General features: G+C 35.6%; 2 protein-coding genes across 6 annotated transcripts; both read right to left on the reverse strand.

The window, feature by feature from the left end:
* Nucleotides 1-425: 425 nt before the first annotated feature.
* On the reverse strand, nucleotides 426-4,875 carry LOC126732485 (uncharacterized). Its single transcript, XM_050435355.1, has 4 exons — nucleotides 4,757-4,875; nucleotides 3,503-3,672; nucleotides 1,802-1,902; nucleotides 426-1,121 (listed from the first exon to the last, which is right to left on the reverse strand). Exons 2-4 carry the CDS (start codon nucleotides 3,598-3,600, stop codon nucleotides 625-627), a joined length of 696 nt encoding a protein of 231 aa, XP_050291312.1. The 5' UTR covers nucleotides 3,601-3,672; nucleotides 4,757-4,875; the 3' UTR covers nucleotides 426-624.
* A 6,574-nt stretch (nucleotides 4,876-11,449) lies between these two features.
* LOC126732488 (L10-interacting MYB domain-containing protein-like) lies at nucleotides 11,450-17,569 on the reverse strand. 5 transcript variants are annotated; one of them, XM_050435365.1, is made up of 8 exons: nucleotides 16,975-17,569; nucleotides 15,826-16,191; nucleotides 14,773-15,738; nucleotides 13,246-13,384; nucleotides 12,531-13,020; nucleotides 12,198-12,429; nucleotides 11,888-12,111; nucleotides 11,450-11,796 (listed from the first exon to the last, which is right to left on the reverse strand). In XM_050435365.1, exons 4-8 carry the CDS (start codon nucleotides 13,281-13,283, stop codon nucleotides 11,707-11,709), a joined length of 1,074 nt encoding a protein of 357 aa, XP_050291322.1. In that variant the 5' UTR covers nucleotides 13,284-13,384; nucleotides 14,773-15,738; nucleotides 15,826-16,191; nucleotides 16,975-17,569; the 3' UTR covers nucleotides 11,450-11,706. The 5 variants fall into 5 exon arrangements, with proteins under 5 accessions (XP_050291322.1, XP_050291320.1, XP_050291319.1 ...); XM_050435363.1 differs by having other exon boundaries at nucleotides 11,450-12,111; nucleotides 15,826-16,178; XM_050435362.1 differs by having other exon boundaries at nucleotides 11,450-12,111.
* Between the last annotated feature and the right edge of the window lie 12 nt (nucleotides 17,570-17,581).

The raw sequence follows: 17,581 nt of genomic DNA on the forward strand, positions 1-17,581 counted from the left end.
ATTATAACATATAAAGATAGTGGGCAGGATAATTCGCCTAAAATTTGTGCCAAAATATTTGAAGGAAAGAATTGAACCTCTTAACAATCACTATTAGACTAACTTATGTTGCATTAGTGAATAAAACTAAATAATAAACAAATAAAAAAGAAATGAGAACAATAGCGGTACATAAGTATTTCAAACTAAAGAGAATGAAACTGTAAAAGCCTACAGTACAAACTTGAAACTGCTTATTTACCTTCATCTCATTTATAAACAACTGAATATGTAAGTATGGTTACAGAAAATATATGCATGTGTATGAATAATACACCTAAATGATTGCATCCTCCAAATTCCATAATGATAAAAGCGTAATAATGTTCTTTGTGCTCAACGTCAAATTTTAGCCTCAACCACACCCCCCCCCCCCCCCCCCCAAAAAAAAAACACCTTGTTGTGCCTTTAGGCCTTAAGACAAAATCACAAAACGAAGCCCAGGAGAGAGGGTTGACCTTGTAATTCTTACACTGACACAGACACTCTAAACTAGAAATTGCATTTGTTAAGTAAAAAATTTTATAATTACTTCAATTTTAAAGACTGCTACAAACCAAAGCAGTATCTCCAACCATGATATGATCATTTAAACCGTCTCCTCTTGAAAATCCCAGCATCTTTTCGAACATTTCTTACCTTACTCAATTGAAGTTGTCTTGAGCTCCTTAATCTTTGAGATCTGCCCCTAACATGAACAGATACTTCCCCAGTCTTCAACCTTACATGATGGTGATTGTGACAGTGTCCACTATGCCTACTTGAAGGGTAGAGAGATCTCCGAAGCCGATCTTTTCTTCTCTCTCTGACCGACTTTTGCTTTCTACTGACATTTAGATGATGATAGTTATCTAAAAAATCACTTTCATCACTTGAACTGTACCCTAATTCAACATCTTGAAAACGGCGCCTACGCCGGCGATTTATCCTCTTGGTATTCTTTAACTTGTGCCACAAGAAACAGCTAATGTCTTCTAAAGAAAAAAAATATGTCTCACATGCTGCCCAACACATCTTACAAAGGCTTCTTACTATGCATTGGCAGATCCCCAACTTGAACAATAAGTAGAACAACAACAACACTGATGCAGAGAAAAATATAAATAAGCCATTTCCTTATCTTTAACTAAAAAACAAAATTATGCAATTTAATGGCTAAGCAGTCATTTCCAATTTGTAATAGATTTACATCAAGAATCTGATAGAGCTAGCACAATGTGCTTCAAGTAGCTTCTCTGGCAACGGCAGAAAACAGTGATATGGATAAATGCCATAAAAGAGAAAGTAAAAAAAAGCATGTATTAGTCTATTATTTATGGTTAAAAATGAATAGTAGGACCATAAAGAGTGATGTGTGTATATGTGAGTGCATAAATGCATATATAGTGTGCATGTGCGGACATACACATAAACATTGTAATAAGTTTCACTTTAAAGGGTTCTAGAAGTAAAATTCTTCTAACAAATAAAGGGGAAAAAACAAAAGTTTCTTCTTGTTACAGGAACGTATCAAACCTTCAGAAACAAATGGCAATCCTAAAACTCAGACAGAAAAATTAGCAACCCTGGGAGAAATAGTGAAGCAGAACCAGGTCAAGTGGTTGAAATGTGTCCGTCAAAGAAAAGGAAAGGTGGACTCATCAGCCCACATGATGTTTGCAAGGCTAATCATTTGAAATTAATGGAAGCAATATTAAAAAAATAAAAAAATAAAAAAAAGGTGGAAAAAAACCATCAAGAAAACTTAGGACTGAGGAATTACTTATGTAGCAAAGGACCAAGATCATTAGCAGTTTCAACAGGTTGGAGACACATAAATGCTCAATGAAACATACTACATCCCATGGTCCTGAACAAACGCCCCTGCAAAACAAGCAGATCAAAGTCAAAATAGAAGAACCAGAAAATCGATAACTATGAAAATGCATGCATGATAAAGTTACATTATCCATGATTGTAGTGGGTAAAACATGAGGACCCAAAACCTATCTGAGCCGACTAAAGTTTATGTTCATAGGTCATAACCACATTTAAAACAACTAATAATGGTTTTCTTTAAATCAAAAAGATTGACCAAAATAATCCCCCCAAAGTATCCTTTTGTCTCCTTCTCAGGGTCCATGATAATTTGCCCAATTGTGAATGGACTAATTATTTTAGAACAGGGTTGACTAGATGATGTCATCAGATGTAAGCAATAATCTTTTTCTCCATGAGCCTATCTAAGATCATTTTAAAATTCTATCTGTTAGAATACACCTTTAATGCATAGGAATACTTCTCTCCGTTTTCCCTTTCTAAGGGGACTAACTGCAGACCACAAATGTCTCAAAAGATTCTGGTAAGAAAGGAACTGTTGGTCACTATTGTTTCAACATGTCAAAATATATGGAACACAGGCATGAGTTTCCTACCTGAATACACAAAGCTTCGGATTCTGTGAACCAAAAAAAAAAAAAAACTATATGGAAAGGTAGAGAGGCTTAAACATAAAAATTTCTTCAACTTCTCTCTCAGCTTTAATTAACACAATGCCTGCATAATACTTTGTTTTATGTTCAAAAGTCCTTTCACAAGTTTTTGATATCAAGGTTTGAAAAACTGAACTGAATGTCTTTAAAACAGTCACCATTGCAAGATAAGGAACCTACAATTTTATAACTTGCAATGTTCTCATGTGATTCTTGAGCAAAGGCAGAAATGCCCCTTCAGTTATTTGACACTGGCCAAGTAGGTAGAGAAGTCTAATTTCCAGATAAAAGGATGCACAAGTTGGTGACTCTTGATGGAACAAAACCCAAATCTTTGGCTCCCATGTATTAATGCGGAAGGAATCTTACATAGCAGTGAAAGGTTTAGATGGAATAAAAAATAAATATTCTGTTCCCAAGGAATGTTGCGAGTTAAAGGAAAAAAATGAAATAGTTCCTAATTCCTATATGGCGAAGAAGGCTTTAAAGTGAATTTATATGAGAGTTCGATGTTCAGTTTTTTTTTTTAAGGAGCCCGACAGGGTCCCCCTACTGACTTGGCCCGGCCAACTATTTCAAGATGCATCCATGTAAAAGATCCACCTGACCCACATGCTAAATTCCTTTATAATTAACTAGAGGTGAAAGAGAGGCTCACCATTCACACATCAAGCACATACTCATAAAGCCTGGTGAAACACATTTAAAAGATAAGGCAAAGTGAAGTACATATATTTTCATTCCTCACAAATAATTGCTAGAGTAGAAGACATTTGCATCAGTGTTTGAAGCTTTATATCAGTAATCAATTGTGCCAAGTAAGAATAGACACAAAGGGAAAATGTGAATAGAATGAAAATAAATTGAAGCCAATCTCAGTGCCTACTGAGCTTCTTTCAACTTCACAACTTAGTTGATTGAGTGTAGCAGAGCCCAACACTAGTAACAGACAGTATAAAACATGAAACTTAACAACATGGAAGTTTTCTTACTCGCATGATGCACCAAAGATAGTCTTGACTGGAGCTGCAAATGCACTTCCAATAACACCTCCAATTCCATTTGCAGCTTTACCGATTACACCCCCCATTGTGAAAGATTTCCACAGTCATGTCTCATTCAAAAGCTGATATCAATTGATATTAGCTCCAAAGCAATTGCACTGAGAAAATCAATGGCAAAAAATAAATATTAGGTAGCAAGTGGGAGTTTTAAAATATAGAATAAAGTAAAAGGTTATAAATGGTACCCAATATTGCTACAAAGTTCAAACCTATTGTAGTTAATATGTTTTTCCCATTCTTGTCATTAAAAATGCAATCTTTCAATTTTTCCAGCACCATAGATTCCAGAATGCAAATTTGTTCCTTAACTGATAGTCCAAAATTATTTCCCAAATTTGGCCATAAATTTTGAAAATGACAGGGCAATGAGGTCACATTATACAAGCACACAGAAAATAAAAAACTTGAAGGACAACAGGGTGAACAACATTAGTTAAAGTAAGTTCATACCTGGGTTGGGGGGAAATCTAAAAAAGGGTTAAAGTCCAGATTCCATTGCTCAAAAAGGGACATCAGAAATCACATAGTACTGAAGGCATTCAAATCTCAATCTCGTTCAAGGAGTTAGCCAAATAATCCAAACAAGCCTCTGAGCAAGTGCTCACGCTCTTGCTCAGAGGCTTTTTTTTTTTTTTTTTTTTTTTTTTTTTTTGTAAAGGTTATGTAATTTTCATTCATCATAATTCAGGATTGCTACATTTTCCAATTATAAACCATTCCACTATTTACAATCATAAAACTGACCAAATAAAGAAAAAAAACGACATTTGAACCATCAATGTAAACTTGATTAAAAATATATCATTATGAACCAAATCATGGGGTCCATACACACACATACATATAATGCACAAATACATGCCCATATATACATGCTCTGATATTCATAGCATCATATAAAGCCATTTCCCTACATCCAACAGGCAACAGGCAACAGTGTAAAACCCAACATATCAAAGAATTTTGGAACTTCTTCATAAGACCCAAGATTTCATTTTAATCCTTATATAAATTAACATAGGTTACATCTTTCATCTTTGTTTCAAAAGTAATACGTATAAAGAAAACAAAAGGCAAAAAGAAACACTGGTATAAAGAATACTTACCCAAAAAAAAATGGTATTAAAAATGGGAAATGGACAAAGGGACAAAGAAGAAGTTTGCAAGTATCAATGTTCTAACCTGGAATCTGATTACAGAAGCCAAAGAGTTCTCAGTGTGTGCAATCTTACTATCAAAAACAGACTCTCAGAGAGGTAACGGTTCCAACGGTTAAGGTATAGGAAAAGACACTGATAAAGAGGGCTGCGAATGGGCCTTGGGTTGAACTTGGGCCTGTTTAACCTGAGTCTAATTTAGTTTCCAATTTTATTTATAAATTACTTACTTTTTAAATTTCGGTTGGAAAAGGACTTTTTTTTTCCCCTGAATAAATGAATAGTTGATTCTACTATAGACACATAAATCAAGGGATTGATCCGAAATTTGCATTGAGAGTAGTAATTGGACAATTTTTTTTATGAATTAGTCGAGAATCTTGAAAGATGTTAACTCGTGACTTATAACTCTTTTTGAGATTGAAAGTATGTAATCACTACTGAGGCAGTGAGGCATATGAGATTAGATACAATATATGCATTCGCTATTCTAACATTTTTTTTTTCTTCTTAAAGTATTGTATCTAAATTTTATTTAATAAATTTTTTATAAAAATACCAAGTTGTATTTGGGAGGGCTAGAGGAGGTCAAGTAAATATATCAATATTTCAATTGATTGAACACAACTTTTTTAACAATATGGCCAAAATGCCAACGACCTTTAAATCAAATAACAATTCTTTGTATTTTTTACAAAAATGTCTGAGATCAAAGTATCCTTTCCCACTTCCAATGTATCAACAATTCATGGTCCATGACTTATTCTTAATATATGAACTTCAATATTGACGATGCTTGAAAAATCAGTAGGTTGAATGCTCCAGGTTTCAATGGTAGTTTGATAACCTGAAAAGAAAGGAAAAGACTATTGAAGATGACCGGGGTGAACTGGTCAAGGACCTTCCGATAGTTAAGTCAGATTTCTCTCTAGGACTCAAGTATAGTAAGTAGATGAATAGTAAAAATTTACTTTAGGCTAGTGGGATGGGGTTCCTTTTATAGAGTTTAGAGTGGGTCTACTCGTTGGATGCCACTAACATCATGGTAGATGTGTGGACCTAGTGAGGAGAGCGGAGTGAATTTCGAATAATTCTTCCCATGTTTCGAGATAAGTGATCATGGTTTAATCATTTATGATTAGGAGGAAATATTCAGAAATTTACTCAGTGTTTATTAATCGTCCATACCTTCTCATGGTGTGGACAACCAGAATCCCTTGAACAATTAATGACATGTTTTGACGTCTTTGGATGACTGAAGATTGTCTTAGACTTCACTAGTCTTGGATAACCATTATGGATGAAAACTATTTGTTATAGATCACCATCAAATATCATAAATTTATAACTTTATAACTTTTGCATTAAGAGCCAATTAAATTTCATTAAAAAAAGTAAGAGAAATAGGGTCTTGAAGGGTTAATCATGCACAAATATCATTTGCAGCCAAATAAAAAATGTCATCGTCTTGAGATTAAAATATACAAAAATTGATACTAATACATTTTCCAAAAACTATAAACTAAATTGCAACGAGGTAATCTCTTTGCTTTAAGCTAAGAGAGTTTCAATTTCCATTTTTAGCCGTCTCAAAGTTTTTTAAGATAAAGGATGATTGCAAGGTAAATCTTATTGAAGCATGTTTTTTCTCTAAAGCCGCAATGAGCTAATTTTATTGGCTAACCCATGCCACCTCATCATATTTTATAATTAAAAATGGATTTTAGACTAAATTCATTGAAAACCCAAAAAGATACATATTTTATCCAATCACAAGGATTGCGTTTTTGTCTAAAATTCCTCACGCCTAATGAGTTGGGCTTATAACCCATATTTTTCTTAAGTTCAAATAGTACATCTTATCTTTTTACCCCATAAATTGGGTTCATGGTCCACATTATTGCCAACATCATGTGATGGGCTCATGGCCCACACTTATCTTGCCTCGTGGAATGGAAGCCCATGAAATCAACATAAAGCCCATAATCTCTTCTCAAAGGCTCAAGATTCATGGCTCATGCTATTTCTCTTATTTCTTCATTGATGGGCTACCCCAGTTAAAAGTCAAAATTTACATAAATTTGATTTGAAGGGGAAGATTCTCAATTACAAGGTATTCAAGTTTTTTTGGGCCACAATGCCACTAAATCGTGAGGCTTACTGTAGCTTCCCGAAGACTTAAAGTTTAACGGCTAATTTTATTTTTTTATTTGGACCTAAGAATAACCCAACTCACGAAGGCCCAATAAATACATTTGAATCTTTTTAGAAGATAATTAAATTTATTGCAATATGTATTTGAAATTTTGAATATAATTTGGGAGGCTAATATAGTGCACAAAAAGAACTGTACATAGATTTTAGTATTTTACCCCATTAAAAATTCTGATCAATAAATTATGGGATCATATTAAAATTTAAAAAAATGTAAATTGACAATAGTCAAAAGTCTTGCATGTTAAGGGGCGCTGTTAAGAATGATTTATTGAGAAGTCTACCTAATAAAAAAATAGATATAAATTGATAAAATGATTGAAAACAACATTGAAGTGATAAGTGAAACTCAAAAAATTAGTTTTATTAACTCTACATCTTAAAGCACTAGCATCTGGGGATGCAAAAAAGAAAAAAAAAAAAACTATTTTGCATCCTCAAACATTATTTTATCTATTTTATCAACCTATTTAAAAACTCATTCTGCATCCTAATTTTTATTTTTACATACAACCCAATAAAATAATATAAATTACCTAATAAAATAATAAAAAGTACTATTCTCTTTCTTTTTCTTCTCATTCTCTTTTTCTCTTCACATGCAACCACAAGATTAAAATAAAATTTTTTTTTCTTTACAACCTATGAATAATAAGGTTGCAAAATAACAAATCCGAATGGAGTGAGTTTTGAATGTCTTGGGTTATAAAATAGCAATTGAGGGGTGTTTACACCGTCAATGTTAGTACTCTTATAGAATTAATAAAAAATTTGACAAAAAGTTAACCTTTTTTTTTTTTTTTTTTTTGACATAAAATTATTTCTTAACAGGACAATACTACCCTTAAATATTTCCAACGGAAATATTCAAATATTCAAATTTCTCACCTACTATTATTAAGAAAAAAAAAATCACACCTCGCCATTCGTCAATCATCGGTTTATGGGTCCGTTTGGATACAGCTTATTGTTGCTGAAAGTTGCTGAAAACACTGTAGCAAATAAGTAGGAAAACGCGTGTCCCAAATTTAGCTGAAAGCACTGTAGCGCTGCTGAAGTTACTGTAGCATATAAATTACAAAATTTTCACTCTGATTTTCTTTTCCACTCCTCACCGTACCTAGCTAAGCCTCTGAAGCGGAGAGTTCCACGCCCATCCGAGAGTTCCACCACCTACAATCGCCGCTTCCCTCTCATCTCAATCAGAGCCTCCTCCTCCTCCTCCTCAGATCTCGACTCATCTTCCCCACTCCTTGTCTCCGATAACGGCAAAGGCGCTGTAATATCTCGTGAGGAGGAGTACCCGGTGGCGGCGGGTTCCATAGAAGTGGACGCCGTCACTGAGACGGAGCTGAAAGAGAACGGGTTCAGAAGCACCCGAAGGACCAAGCTGGTGTGCACCATCGAACCCTCCTCAACGGCACCGCCGAGATTTTCGGCTCCGAGCTCCCACCGGAAATTGAACACAACACATGCGGTCAGGGTATCTTGCAAATGGGTTAGTGATATTGAATTTTTCGATTTTTGGTTTTATCTGCAAATGGATGTCATATTACCCAGTACTGAAGGTAATTTTTTCCCCTTTCCAATCGATTTTTATAATTCCATAAATGTTGCTCCGTTTTTTTTTTTTTTTTAATTTTTTTTTTTCCCAGTGATAAAATCCATTGGTTTTGTCTTTTGCAGTGCCCATAATTTAATTGTTTCAGTTAACCATTGAAAGTGTTCAGAAGGCTGGCAATGGTTGCTCAGAAACTGTAATGTTTCTTTCAATCTCTCTGTTTCGTTTGACAATGTTTTTCTTTTAATTTTATTTTTGACATATACTGTGATCCCAAATATTCTCAACAAAGATGTTAGAATTGTGAATGCCCTCTCTTTATCTGATTTTCAATTGTGGTGTTCTTCATTCTGTGCTTCAAATGAAAAAGAGTTTTGCACTTTGATAAAAATGCACTTTCCAAGTAACAGGGCATTGCCCGACTGGTGTTGAGTGACTTTAGCATTTAAATATTTTAAAGACATTTATCATATGCATTTCATGAATTATTATTTTTAATATTTTCTAGATGATCTTTCTCCTTTGATTAGGGATTGTGGATTGCTAGAATAATCTGATAGAGCTGAGTCCTGACCCTATTGGTTTTTTAGAGCTAGAGGTTTTATACCTGAAATGTGTGGACTGGAGTGTGAAATCTGAGTCCTTTTCATTTCCTGAATGTAGTTGCAAAGGAAGGCAGATTCATTCATACTTTCATTATGGAAAAGTTTGCCATTATAAAATTCGTAACATAAGGTAATACTGGATTGATAGCATCCTATATTATTCTTAAATATCCTGCTTTTGAAGATGATACGATTTATATGTGGATTACTGGATTGTTATTATGTGCTTTGGGTTAAAGTAATACTGGATTGTTGGTTATGAATTTTATTGAGATGCACACAGCTTGCAGTCAGTTACTTACTTAGCCCATGTGCATAAATTAGTTAAAGACGTGTTCAAATAAGTGCATGAAATTGGTGCTTTGTCTTATGGTTTTTCTGCTGGTTTTTCTTGGACATCAGTGTGAATTTGCTCGATATATTATTATTAGATATTCTGATAGTTTTTGATTACATTCAGCCCCCGAGAAAAAAAGACCACACTCACACCAAGCCAAGGTTTGATCAGAGAAACACAGAGAGAGAAAGAGAACATGTTTTTCAAATTCTTCAAAGTCCAAGGTGAGTCCTCCTCTCTCCCCACTTTCCACCTCCAAAAACCCTAATTTTCCCAGCTCCAATAACTTCTTTTTTCAGATCTTCATCTACATATAGAATTTTTTATGTATCCATTTTTGTATATGTACTCACACACATGCATAAGTTCTTTTTGTTTATCTTGTATGCTATAGATGTTGGGTTTTGTTGGTGGGTTTTGATAATCTGTTTAATTAGGGGGAAAAAGATTCAAGAAGAAATGGGAAATTCAGTAGCATTTGAAGATTACAAGTTTCTTTTCCCCTTTTTTCTTTCCATCCTTTTTATTATCTATCTACCTGTTTTTATACAGTCACATACTTCAGTAGTTATTGACATATGTATTGAATACGACATGGTCAATTATAAGCCAAGTTTGATAACCCAAAAGACAAAAAACAGAACAAAGAAAAAAATATCTTTGTTTGACAACAATAGTACATAAAGGCTATTCAATTACAAAAAACACATGTACACGATAGAAGAACCAAAAGCTGAAGCTAGAGAGATAGAAACATCAAATGCAGCAAAAAATGGGGGTTTAAGAGTGATGGGGTTGGTGGGTTAGGAGTTAAGGCTTACCTTAGTGCACTTTCCTTGCGTGTAGTACAAACACATGGGCTTCCAACGATTCTTACTTACTTTATGGACTGTATGAGGGGATGATGGGTTATGAGCAGTAGTATTTGAGAGAGAGGTGAGGGTATCGAAAGCACGCATTGGAGTGAGAGAGTGAGTTAGAGAAGAGAGACAGAGAGGGATTGGAAGGAGATGGGAATGGGATAGAGAGCTTGAGCGGAAAGAAGAAACCCAAGAGAAAGTGGCTCTGGGAATGGGAAACGGCATCGCTGCTTCTCTGTTTTGGACACAGCTGAGCGATTTTGAAATAAGTTATATGTGTGTCAATTTGTCTTCCCCCTTTTCTTTTTTTTTCTTTTTTTTTTTTTTTTTTTTTTTTTTTTTTTTAATTGTTTTTTTAATAGCACTTTTGTATGCTATAGATGTTGGGTTTTGTTGGTGGGTTTTGATAATTTGGGCTAAATATGCGTGAAGTTTTTTATTGATTGAAGTTTTCTGTTGTTATCTGCAGTGTCTGTGCTTCAGCCTTCTCCGATTTTCGAAGAAAGTTGTTTGATTTGAATGTTGATGACAAATATTTGTGGGCACAAGCTTTGACCGGTTTGCAAACTAGCATTAATAGCGAAATTAGAAATTTATATTCAACTGGAAGATTTACAGTTTTGAAAGAGCTCGAAGCAGTTAATACAAGTGTAAAGAAATTGTATCCCATGATCCAAGATGGTGTGGACTTTCAGAGGGACTAGATCTTCGTACAAACCAATATGATGGCTTTTTTCATGTAGTTTTAATTGGGCGTGATGCTTTGCTCTATAATGTTAGACAGAGTAGTAGTGTCTCTTCGCCAAAGCTAGGTTGCAAAGTAGTAGAAAGAGTACAATCTTAATTATTAGGGATAGCTAAAATTTGTTTAGGGGTTCATGTAGATTCTTTTGTATTTGATATTATTCTATTGATTCGTTTCTATTTGATATTATTTTGCCTGAATGGCTTTTTTTTAAAATCAAGTTTCCTGATTAATGTCATTTATTTGGAATATTTTACAATCTATTTGAACACGTTGTGTATTTGTTTTTACCTTTATATTATGCAAATTTATTTAAAAACTCATTGGAAATCTGTTTTGAGTGTGAACTTCATCTTTTCACACTAACGTATCAGAAAGAGTACAATGCGAGCACTGTAGTACGAAAGTGATAATTGGTCTTATTTGTACTTGTGAAAAATACATAAAAAGGTGCCAACAACAAAACACTTTTTGTGTGAATTTGGATAAACTATCAAGTGTCCTGAAAGTTTCTAAGATACAGATTTAACACTTGATCCTTATGATTCATAACAAAACAAATCCACGAACTCAAAAAACCATCAGTTATGATCCCCACAAAAGTCAGTTATCGTCCGCACATATCGATCTTGTGATACGCATACGAACCTGTTTCATCTGAGGTTCGTCCAAGATTGAGATTGTTTCTGCCATGACATCGTAATGACCTGTCTCACTACCAAATGATGTGGCCTCTGTAGATCCTGAACATTCAGCATCATTGTTTATCTCATGTGTTCTAACGAGATTGTGAAGAACCATTGTAGCAACAATGACCAAGTTTTGAGTGTGCACCTTAAAAGGTGGCATATGTCTCAAAATTCTCCATTTATTCTTCCAAACTCCAAAAGTTCGTTCTATGACTGAACGGAGTGATGAATGGAGATAATTAAACCTCTCCTCTGGACGATGCAGCACTTCAGAAGGCCGAAATTCTCCAATGTGGTACCTCTCCCCCTTATATGGTGCAAGGAACCCTTTCCTCATAGGGTATCCTGAATCAACCAAATAATACTTCCCTGCAAATGAAAACGTTTATTACATTAGTATTTTCACTACATTAATACATACTTTAATACTGTAATTAAACTGAATATTTACAAACCAGCTGGAGCGTTCGGAAAGTTGTAACTCTCATTATTGACGCAGCTGTAAAAAATCCTCGTGTCATGCGCCGATCCTTCCCATCCAACACATGCGAATGTGAACTTCATGTCAAAGTCACATGCGCACATGCAATTTGTTGTGGTGATCCCCTTCCTGCCATAGTATGGGAGCTGGTCCTTAACATCAATGACCACGGGGACATGGACCCCATCAATTGCACCAATGCAACCCTAATCATTGGGACAAAAATACCATGTGAAATAAAATACGTAGTATGACCATAAAGATAATTTAACTTAAATCAAGTGAAGATACTAAATTCACAAAATACCTTAAAATGTGGCCAATATCGATCTGAATGTTGAATATGTTCTGGCACGTCCCGAAATGTACGATCAGCAGGTTGGATAATGTCCCGTGCCATAACGGTGGCTAATAATGTAACTACCGTGCCCATGTGTCGATGCACTGTCTCACCCGAGTGCTGAAATCTTTCCTGCACCATTCTGTTACCCTCACCATGACCAAGTATCATCAATGTCATTGCCAGAGACTCTTCCACGCAAACACCTCTGGTACCGTAATATCCATACTGGCGCAGTGTATTACACAATTGTCTAAACACATAGCTTGACATTCTAAAAATTCTTCGACATTTCTTCTCATGTCCAGTTAAAATATATTGTACCCATTCTAAGCCAGTTTGTATATTCGTATGCAATGGTACTTTAGTCATATAGGTATTCACGTAAGCTAGACATGCACACCCGGCTAGATATGCTGCGAGTACAATGTCGTCACTCAGATCGAAGTCTGCGTCACTGCATATGTTACCGACTTTAATTGCATGTACATTTATTCATGTGATACTATAATATGTAACCTAAAAACAAGTTGTTAAATTTTATTGGAACTCAAACTGGTACTAGGCTCAAACTATGGTCGTACCAATAAATTAACAATTCTAAGCATATGCTTTCATGATTTCATCCAATATTTCTAAAAATTATAGATTCACATCTACAAGGGAAAGTATAGAAACTCACTTGTGCTGGGAATCAGATGAGTCGTTTAGCAAATCCATCCTTTTTGTATACCTTGAGACTGCTTTATAGATATTGAACAATGATCCAAAAGATATCGAGCTTACAATTCAGAGCCTTGAAATACGGATGATATCTAATGCTATACAACCAATAAAAAATAATAATCAGAAAATAGTCTAAGCAATAACAATAAAACATTCAAGGTAGACATCAATATATATATATATATATATATTTAATGTAGAAGTTTCTAAAAATGAACTGGTTCATATTTGGCCAACCAAACAAAACCACCTCAAGCTGAATGTTGCAACTAATATAACTTTCTGTAGAAAACATGGTCATTGAGAAAACAAAGGATGTCAAAAACAAACTTACTTTAACAAACACCTCAATAGAAAGGTTGTCAAAACACTAATTACATAAAAAGGTATGAAATTGGGCTAACTCATATGACTAGCCATTGGAGTTATGGGGACATTTCAAAAGTTACAAACTCTAACAATGAGCATGCTCTTCTGGACAAAATTTTAAGATGACTACCATTAAACCAAAAAACAAATTGTGGCATAATAACTCCTAAAATCAAATTTAGATGCTTTGTTGCTGTTATTATTTCACATTGCATAAAACTCTAAAAGGCCCGGCACTTTCCTTTTCTATAGTGCCGGCTCAAAACATTCTCTATTTGGTTTCTTTGACAGTTAAGCAGGCAGCAATACAGAACCAGCAAACAGAACCAGCAAACATTCTCAAAAGCCACTCCACAAATTTCATGAAATAAATAATCTTTGATTTCAAAAATAAAAAAAATATGCAGACAGCAATACAGAACCAGCAATACAGACAGCAATACAGACAGCAATACAGACAGCAATACAGAACCAGCAATACAGACAGCAATACAGACAGCAATACAGACAGCAATACAGAACCAGCAATACAGACAGCAATACAGAACCAGCAATACAGAACCAGCAATACAGACAGCAATACAGAACCAGCAATACAGACAGCAATACAGATACAGAACCAGCAATACAGAACCAGCAAACATTCTCTTATTTCACTCGACAAATTTCATGAAATAAATAATCTTTGATTTAAAAAAAAATATATATATATGCAGACAGCAATACAGAACCAGCAATACAGACAGCAATACAGAACCAGCAATACAGACCAGCAATACAGAACCAGCAAACAGAACCAGCAAACATTCTCAAAAGCCACTCCACAAATTTCATGAAATAAATAATCTTTGATTTCAAAAATAAAAAAAATATGCAGACAGCAATACAGACAGCAATACAGACAGCAATACAGAACCAGCAATACAGACAGCAATACAGACAGCAATACAGAACCAGCAATACAGAACCAGCAATACAGAACCAGCAATACAGACAGCAATACAGATACAGAACCAGCAATACAGAACCAGCAATGCAGGTAGCAATATGCAGGCATCTCAAAAAATATGCAGACCAACAGATGTACGAAATCACACAGGGCAGCTCTTATTACCAAAACTGTGAAATGGCTCATTTTCTCCATTAATATAAAACTTGCGTCTAGCAAAGTCAACCATCCATCACAAACTCCAGTTACCAGCAAGAGAAGGGCTGAATTCTAAAATATTAAATGCAAAATTCAGATAAAAGACGCATTGGACAAACATATATAAATATAGCTCAAACACATAGGAATGATGAGCATTGTCTTACATACACACTCATAACAAGCATTAGTTCCTACGAATAAAAAAGAAAGAAATATAATAGTGCAATAGATACAACACTGAAAGTTTGATTACTACACCAAGCCTACACAACCCTATCGAGACAATCTATTGTTCCTTCACGAAAAATGATAATCAGGGTGCCTTTGGTACTCTTTTTCTAGCCACTTTAGCTGGATATCCTTGTTATCGGAAAGTGCTGCAAACATGTGTCTACCCGACTCTTTTTCCATGAAGTAGATAGTGCTGAACAAATGAAGGTAATGACCCGAGTACACCCCAGGAAGACTCAACACCATGTCCATAATTTCTTTAACCTGAGCCGTTGCTGTGGGAGCAGATGGTGTACGGGCACTTAGACTAGATCTTTCAACAATAACATTTGAGATACTCTTCAAAGAGTCCGACATCTCTTGCGCGGTTGAACGCCTTTTTTTTGGTTTCTTGGAAATTGGCTTGAAGATGTGGACACTGGTTGCTAGGCCTTTCCCCTTATTCACTGCTAGTCCTACCCTCGACAATGATGGACCTTCAACCTCCATTGGGTCAACATTCACAACGGGTTCACATTGGGGGTCAACAAATTCTATGCTATTACCGGAGTCCCCAGACCCTTCGGTGGTTGCCGTTGGTATTGGACCACTCGTGCAGAATGCATTTTTTCCCGTTGCAGTCGTGCCTCCAAACATGATGTTCAGAAGGTCACGATTAGGCAAACCATTCGTTCTCAAGGTTTTTGCATCGGGACATGCCTACATGTGGACAACCAGTAGTTAGAACATAAGAATATAGTTTTAGACACTAAATTTTTTAACAATTATGTATTGATCAAAACTAACCGCAATCTTTCGAGTCCACCACTCATCAGGTGCATCAAACATCCCAGTTACAGAATCATAACCCAACCCAGTCTCATTCTCCAAACACTTGGTATAAATCTTCCACCTTTTTCTCAAATGATCCCATTTGTTTTTAATCTGCAGCCAAGTCACTACTTTTTCAATCTCACCCAACTGCCGAATCACTTCACTTTGGCCAATTTTGGACAAAAATCCAGTAGGCTTCCTTTGGCCCGCCATGACTTGAACAGCACAAAACCGACAAAAAGCCTCTAGTTCCTTAGGGTCACTCCAGTCAGCTCTTTCATCATTACTACCACCCTCCATTGATTTCTTCTGCTTAACCATTTTTCCTACAACTCCCTTCTATACTCATTGAGGCATTTAAACCAACAGTTTGGGTGCATTTTAGAATCAGTTAGGCAAAGTAACAGAAATGGTGTATCCAAATGCAAAGTAAACTCATATGAAAAATGCAAAGTAAACTCATATGAAAAATGCAAAGTAAACAATGGTATATCCAAATACAACAGAGGCACTAAGAGAAATAATGGTATTAGACAAGGATCAATAAACCCACACTAGTGTCATGGAAAACAGAACAGAAGATCAACAAAAAAAATCTTATTCCACCCTTATATGATTAGTAGGGAAAAAGTCTACAAACTGTTATTAAGAAGAATTTTACAAATTTTGAACTTTGATTTGACTATAATTAAGAAAATCAAATATATATTTCATAATTATGATGCAATAATATGATAGAACCACACAGAGCAGTTGAATACAAAAACCACACACAAACGGTTAAACCCAAAAAACCACAAATTGATGAAGCATTGGACAACTACCTTCTATACTCGTTGAGGCATTTAAACAAACAGTTTGGGTGCATTCAGTTAGGCAAAGTAACAGAAATGATGGATCCAAATGCAAAATAAACTCATCTGAAAAATGCAAAGTAAACAATGGTATATCCAACAGAGGCACTAAGTGAGCGTTTTCATATTAGACAAAGGATCAATAAACCCACACTAGTGTCATGGAAAACACAACAGAGAACACACAGAAGTTGAATACAAAAACCACACACAAACGGTTAAACCCAAAAAAACACAAAATGATGAAGCTTCATGGAAAATAACATACCCGTGAATGCAGAGATGGGGAGTGGCGGCGACGATGACCCAAGTGGAGAGAAGGTGAGCTCGAGTGTTTGTTGAACAGAGGGGATCTTCTCTTTTGGTTCTGCCTACTGGGTTTGCAGTAATCAATATGTGTGCTCTGTTTTGACCCAAAGCTGGTTGGTGGGTAGGTGAACGACATTGAAGGCGAATTGGACGGAGCATTGAAGGGGATTGAAAGCATTATACAGATGGTAGTTGAGAGAAAAAGCAGAAGCCGTGAGAATGGAGATAGCCGTTACACAGACAGCGTACCGTTGATGCTCTGTTTTGACAGCTTCTGCTTGTGCACCGTTTTCCTCAGCATTTTGAGACATGAACAGTACGCGCAAGAGGCAAAATGGGTTGATTGTTTCAGCTCTTGCATTGAAACGGTGCGTAGAGCCTTTTAAATGAAACGGTGCGTGTAGAAGGATAAGTGAAACGGTGCGTAACGAGGAAACTTGCGTTTCTCAGCAGCACCCAGACTTGCGTTTTCTTCAGCTCGCGTGCGCGTGGGTCCCAGCACTCCAAAACGCAAACGCAGCAAAACGCCAGAAAACTGACTATCCAAACGCTCACTATATTTGTAG

Source organism: Quercus robur, chromosome 6, assembly GCF_932294415.1.
Source record: "Quercus robur chromosome 6, dhQueRobu3.1, whole genome shotgun sequence".
In the NCBI taxonomy this organism is placed as follows: Eukaryota; Viridiplantae; Streptophyta; class Magnoliopsida; order Fagales; family Fagaceae; genus Quercus; species Quercus robur.